The 6194-nt window shown below is 36.3% G+C and overlaps 1 protein-coding gene across 5 annotated transcripts in view; it reads left to right on the top strand.

Annotated features, from left to right (window-relative positions):
• The window catches only part of LOC125727567 (myelin transcription factor 1-like), a 30199-nt gene extending 24005 nt beyond the window's left edge, over window positions 1-6194 (top strand). For 4 of the 5 annotated variants that reach the window (XM_049004382.1, XM_049004385.1, XM_049004386.1 and 1 more), the window contains exons 20-23: window positions 131-222; window positions 371-474; window positions 712-855; window positions 1438-6194. In XM_049004382.1, coding sequence (XP_048860339.1) covers window positions 131-222; window positions 371-474; window positions 712-855; window positions 1438-1581 — 484 coding nt within the window. In that variant the 3' untranslated portion in view covers window positions 1582-6194. The remainder of the gene's footprint in view (window positions 1-130; window positions 223-370; window positions 475-711; window positions 856-1437) is intronic. The other variant, XM_049004383.1, reaches the window with a different exon arrangement.

The following is a 6194-nucleotide window of genomic DNA, read 5'->3' on the forward strand; positions in this document are numbered from 1 at the left end:
TTCTGAATTGTGAATTAAAGTGACTATCAGTGCCTCCTAAGTGGTTCTTCTCAGACCACATCCAAGTTGATATGTTCAGGATGACCAGAACTTCCCAGTTCTCAGATCACCACTCACTTGTGTTTTGCAGTCTCTCCGGATGCCCCAGAGCCTCACTGGCCAAAAAGAAAGCCAAGTTCTCTACGGATGAATATCTGAACACAAAATTCAGGGCCAGTGATGGTAAGTTAATAAACACGTTTCTTGTTCATTTTCGGTAGCAGTTTCTGGTACATATTTTGAATATCAGATGTATTGACCATCTTGCATTTACTTACTCTTGGAGTATCTTTGCTTATTGTAAGACAGTGTTGTTTTTTTCCCCAATCAGTTTTAGACAACGATGAAGATATCAAGCAACTTAACAAAGAGATTAGTGAACTAAATGAATCCAACAGTGAGATGGAGGCAGACATGGTCAATCTCCAGACACAGGTTTGTCTTGGAGTCCTTTCGCCCAAAGTATTTCTATGTTAATTATTCAACTTGATCATAATTGTGTATGTGTGCTTTTAATAGCCTGTTAAACCACTCAGGGGTGACATTTGTGTGTGGCTAACACAGTCTGCAGGCTTTATCTTTCATAATATTATGGTTGATGGAAATATTACTTCTGTAAGTGACATTAGCAAGTATAATGTGGAATAATTTCACTCTGGGGTTTGCCCTCAGATCTCATCAATGGAGAAAAACCTGAAGAACATCGAGGAGGAAAACAAACTGATCGAGGAGCAAAACGAGGCTCTGTTTGTGGAGTTATCAGGGCTGAGCAAGGCCCTGATCCGCAGCTTGGCCAACATCCGCCTTCCGCACATGGTGAGTTTCACACACGCTGGATGCTGGGCCGGCAGGTCCCCAAGTCACCGTGGCAGCCATTGACACGGTACACGGTGTCCAATCAGAGTTGTCACAGAGAAAACCATCTGCTGGCATGGAGCCGCAGCAAATGTTTTCCACACAATAGAAAGATACACTTCCCCTTTCCGAGTGTTATTGATTTCCAAGGTAATTCGGTGTTCTGTTGAGATTAGAATCACTAAATCACATTAGGTTTTTTTTTTTTATGTAACTGTTTTTTTAGGAACATTATAACATTATAAATGTGGAAAACACATGTTGCATATCTTGTTTGTTTGGTTATTTCATATATTTTGTAATGTTTTAGGTTCTCCTGACTGCTGGATTGGGCACTTATCATTAATGCTGGAGAACAGAAAATGTTCCATATTTGTTTGCAAATATAGATGAAAAAACTGCCAAAAAATTGCAGCCTTTTAAAAGCGGATTGTTGTGTCACACTGACAAAATTATTAAGACGACCTGCCAGATTGGGAGGGACAATAGCAGAAAAGATTTGGGGAGACTCAGTTCTTAAACATGCAAAACATTTTATTTCAGCAGGAGCCAATAACTGAGCAGAATTTTGATGCCTACGTGAGCACTCTGACCGACATGTACACTAATAAGGACTGCTACCAGAACCCGGAGAATAAGGCCCTTTTGGAAACTATCAACCAAGCAGTGAAGGGCATCAAGGTCTGAAGGCCGACGAGAACAACGCGAAGAAGAGCAAAGTGAGAGTTCAACGTGGTGGAAACAGGCATTCAGGTTATTAGCATGTTGTTTAACTACATCCCAGAGGCATTGCATCAGAGAGAAGACAAACACGAAAGACATCCAGAGATACTGCTATTGGTTAATAAGGATAAGCCAAACAGAACCAAATTCTTCTTATTTATCAGCACATTTATTTACGTATTTATTCTTCCAATATATTTATTTCTAGATATATTTTTTTTTGGTTTGTCCCAGTTCCATTTCTATCATGGCACACTGAAGACAAATGACTGGGGATCAAGGCGAATGGATGTCCCAAGTCTGGTTTCTCTCGACCTTCTGAACAACAGGGAAGGTCAAAAATGCACATAAATGTCTAGCGGCGCATATATGCGTATAGGCAGTAGGAAGATAAACATTCTTTTTCACGGCTCTTTCCATTAGTGGCATCTCTTCATCAATAAGCATTCGGGCCTTAAAGTTTTCTTGTTCTGGGTTTTCTGGGTTCTCCGTTTGTCACTCGACAGTTGCCACTTGCAAGCCATTTGCTTGTTTACAATGAAGTGGTTCAGCTAATGGACGATGCCCGTGGCAGAACGTCTGGAGTGGGAGAATACATGATCTCAGAGGTTGTGCCGTTGCAACACGTAAATTGTTTCCTCTGTAAGACCGTAGTCCTTGCATCCAAGGAGATTTCTACAAGCTACTGTATGGCTCATACTGTAACAGCTACATGTGACATGTACAGGCTCCGCCTCTCCCTTTATATATCATGTAAATAGCCGTCAGTTAGAGTTATCATTGGTATTTTTGAGCATAGGATTTGCACTTCGTTTCCATGAATAGTTTGTAGAATTACAGGTCTTATATAAATTATTTAAATCTTTGAGGGGGTGAAATGTAATTTATTCACACTAATTTATGTTAAATCTGCCTATTTATTTAACCTTGCCTATTTATTGACTTTATGTCACCCTTATACAGTATTTTTAAACAGCCATGAGGAAATAAGTCTTCCTCATATATGTTTTCAAAGTTGAGGAAGCGGTTTAGAATTTCAACTGTAGCAAATTATTTTATATATCTTATTTATTTTCACAGGTGAGATTTTTAGCCTCTTTTTTAAGTGCAAATATTTTGTATCTGACAAGGTTTGATATTTTTTTAAGTTTCACATTTGTTATGTTTTTTCTGTAAAATATTTCAGCCTTCGGCAGAAATAATATGACATATTTATTTATTTAATATTTAGCAAATAATGGCAACAATGGAAACATTGATATTGTCAAATATTTATTTTAAAATGTTGTGTTTATGAAGGTAGAGTGTGAATATTGAAAGTCCTCTCGATATTTAAGTGAGAGAACATTTATTCATATTCACTCATTCTCAAAAATGTCCAGAATAGTATGGATTCCATGATGTGTCCATCATGTATCAGAAAACCAGCAGTTTTTCCTTTCACATTGTGCTAAAGTCCGTCAGTATTTACAATCTTTGAACCTATTAGGGGAGTAATGATGAAAAATAAGACAAATGCTATAAATTTACTGTACTACACTTTACCTTTTAGCAGTCTGTAGCATCTATACCAGGTTCATCCAAGTTAGTCCTTATAATGATTTATGCCTTCTGTTAAAATACTTTCTTTCAAACTGTGCTGTTATGTTGAACCATCTCCGGTGACAGAAATGAAAATTCATAATTCGTTTTTGGAATAAGTCGTATGACAGCTTCTTTGAGACAAGCATACAGGCTTGTAGCCTTATTCTTATTTTATATTTTTGATGCACAAAGTGCCGCTAATAACTTCATTTTGTTGATTCTCATTCAGCAATGATGCTACCCTCTTTTCAGTGGCGTAATATAGTAGTGATTATAGTAGTGATTTATGAAATGTCTTTTCTCTTGCCAAGATGGCCATGAATACACTATATTTACCTTCTCTAAAAATACTATATATAAATACATATAGATATATTTTTCAAGTGTAATTGTTGACACTTAACGTTCTCTCCTTGTAACTTAGCAACACAGTTTGTGTAAATACTGTAACTCAGTAAGTGCATCATTTTAAAGTTGTGAATCCTGTTTCAGACCTGGTTGACTGTGGTTTTAGGATATTTCCATTCAAAGTGTTATCTTTTAGATATGAATAGGTTTTCAAAAATTAATGTAAATTAATGGAATTTTTCTAAACACTTTTGCCATTGCCTACACATATCAGTCTTGTATGCTGTACAAATGAAGCTAGACCATTTTGACAAAACCATTTATAATCATGCTTGGTAAACAAAGATGTGATGTCTTTAAATGTAGGTACTGTCTTTGTGGCAGTAACACAAACGTTTCTACAGATATCTAACATGCACAAACTGTTGGTATTGGCTATTCTGCTAAAGTCATACTAAAGTCACACGTACAAATCAGTTATGATAGCATTGACAAGAGTTTTCAGAGATGAAATCGTACCCACTATATGAATAGAATAACTGAGTTGGCTTGCTGAAGTTTCTAAAGTGGATTAGGTAATACTGCAGGCTGTATCCCAGCAAATATGTAACATTATAAAATCCAAACTGGCAGAATACTTGGGGATACTCTGGCAGTGAGTGTGGCATTTCGCCCTGAGATACACCAACAATGGTACCATAGCCTCGGCTTTTATGGACAGAAGTCAGCCCTACCACTAGAACAAGTATTTACAAAAATGCAAATATTAATTTATTTTTTTTCCTGTCACAAACTGTAACTTCAAACTGATTGTATATTAGTGTTTTGACTGAGTTCAGTCCTAACCCTAACCCTAACCCTAACCCTAAAACCAATAACAGACAGAATCTTCAGTCTCTCTGTTACGACATACACAACCTGTTTGGTTTTAAGTTATATACTGACGAATAACTGAAGCTTGTTAGAATAAATACCGAAGCAACAATAACCCTTGTAAAATTCTGAGATAAACTAGAGGGAATCAAGCCCTATGTGAAAAAAATGGGTTTGAGGCAGAGAATGATGAGTCTGTAGCATTTACCGATGTCCATCACTGATAACTTAAAATACTATTAATACATATATTTATTTTTCTACAGATTATTCACTCTAAACTGATGGTACTTATGCACCATGTCTTAATTTCTTAATTTTCCTGTCCCCCCCTTAATTTGTAGTGTTTTGACCTTAACCTCTGTGTCTTGATAATGAATGAATAGGAATGACTGAAGACCATATGAGATTCTGAATTTCCCTTTTCAAGAAAGAAAGGAAAACGTTGGTTCTATGTTGGCAAGTGTTGGTTCTATGTAGCCTCTATCCATTTAAGTTCCTTTATTCCTTGGTCAATGGGTTTAATGTTGTTTTCCTACAAATGGGTTAAAGGATTCCATGTGTTCTTCGCTCTATATGCACGTTAACATTAGGTTCCAGTACCCAGCAATTAAAGTGTCAAATGAAGGAATCTTTACAATTACATGCACCAAAAATACCGGCTGAAGGCCTAAACTGTGTCTTGACTCAAACCATGTGCTCCACTTAACAAAAGCTAGAAAATGGACACACTGGTTTAGAGAAAAACAAGGTACTTAGATATTTGAAATATAGACATGGCCAGAGCTTCAAATGAAAAAGTAATAATAATAATTTCTAAGATATAAAACACATGCACAAAGAGGAGAAAGGCATGTTTGGTAGAAATGGACTCTATTAAGCTTGCATAACCAAAATTCCCTACTAGGTACTGTAGCTTAAAACTTGTAATTTTATCATTTGTGCCTTTCTCACTCCATTCATTGCAGGAAAGAGTTTGTTTACACAAGGGAACTGGATTCAAATATTGCTCAGGATGTGAAAAGTGAATAGAATGACCCCAGTGAAAGGGGTGAGGATGAAAATAATCGTACGCAGTGAAAGATGCCGCCAACTTAAACACAAACAGGTGTAGCGACTAAGATGGTGGCAGATTCCGTATAGCTTTAGGGAGAGAAAACACGCAAAGAAACTGTGATTTGATACGACGATTCAGGTACCAAATTCCATTAACTGGTGAAATACTGTAAGATAAAGATACGAGGAAACAAATGATGACATATAGAAGGACTATGAACAAGGGCAGGGCATTATTTTTAAACAAGTGGACTTCTTTGTAAAACTTTGTATTAAATGACAGTGTTGTTCTTGTCGTTGATGTAGCACTAAATAAATAAAAAAAAAGTTAGATAAGGTATGATATCATTTACAGTCAAGGTTTGTCCTGCTAGCAGATTTTTAAAAATAACTATTTTTACTGGTAATATTTTTTATAGTACTGATGTGGACATTGATTTGAAAAGACGGTACTTCCAAATGACAAAAACTTCCAAAATAATAATAATAACTGTGCTTATTTTTTTTTTTTTTCTTCTGTAGAAGAGGGGTTACTTATAGAAAGCAGGCCAAGCCTTGAGTGTGTGTATGCTGGGGTCTTTATTTTTAATTTATTTGAGGTCTATTTGAAGTGAACTCTGTAAATCTGCCTGGATTGTAAAGTCTCTGAATTCATGTACCTGTGCAGCTGTTTACATTTGTCAGTGTTATTGAAAAAAGTGGCGTCTGTAATTGTG

Source organism: Brienomyrus brachyistius, unplaced genomic scaffold (assembly GCF_023856365.1).
Source record: "Brienomyrus brachyistius isolate T26 unplaced genomic scaffold, BBRACH_0.4 scaffold102, whole genome shotgun sequence".
In the NCBI taxonomy this organism is placed as follows: domain Eukaryota; kingdom Metazoa; phylum Chordata; class Actinopteri; order Osteoglossiformes; family Mormyridae; genus Brienomyrus; species Brienomyrus brachyistius.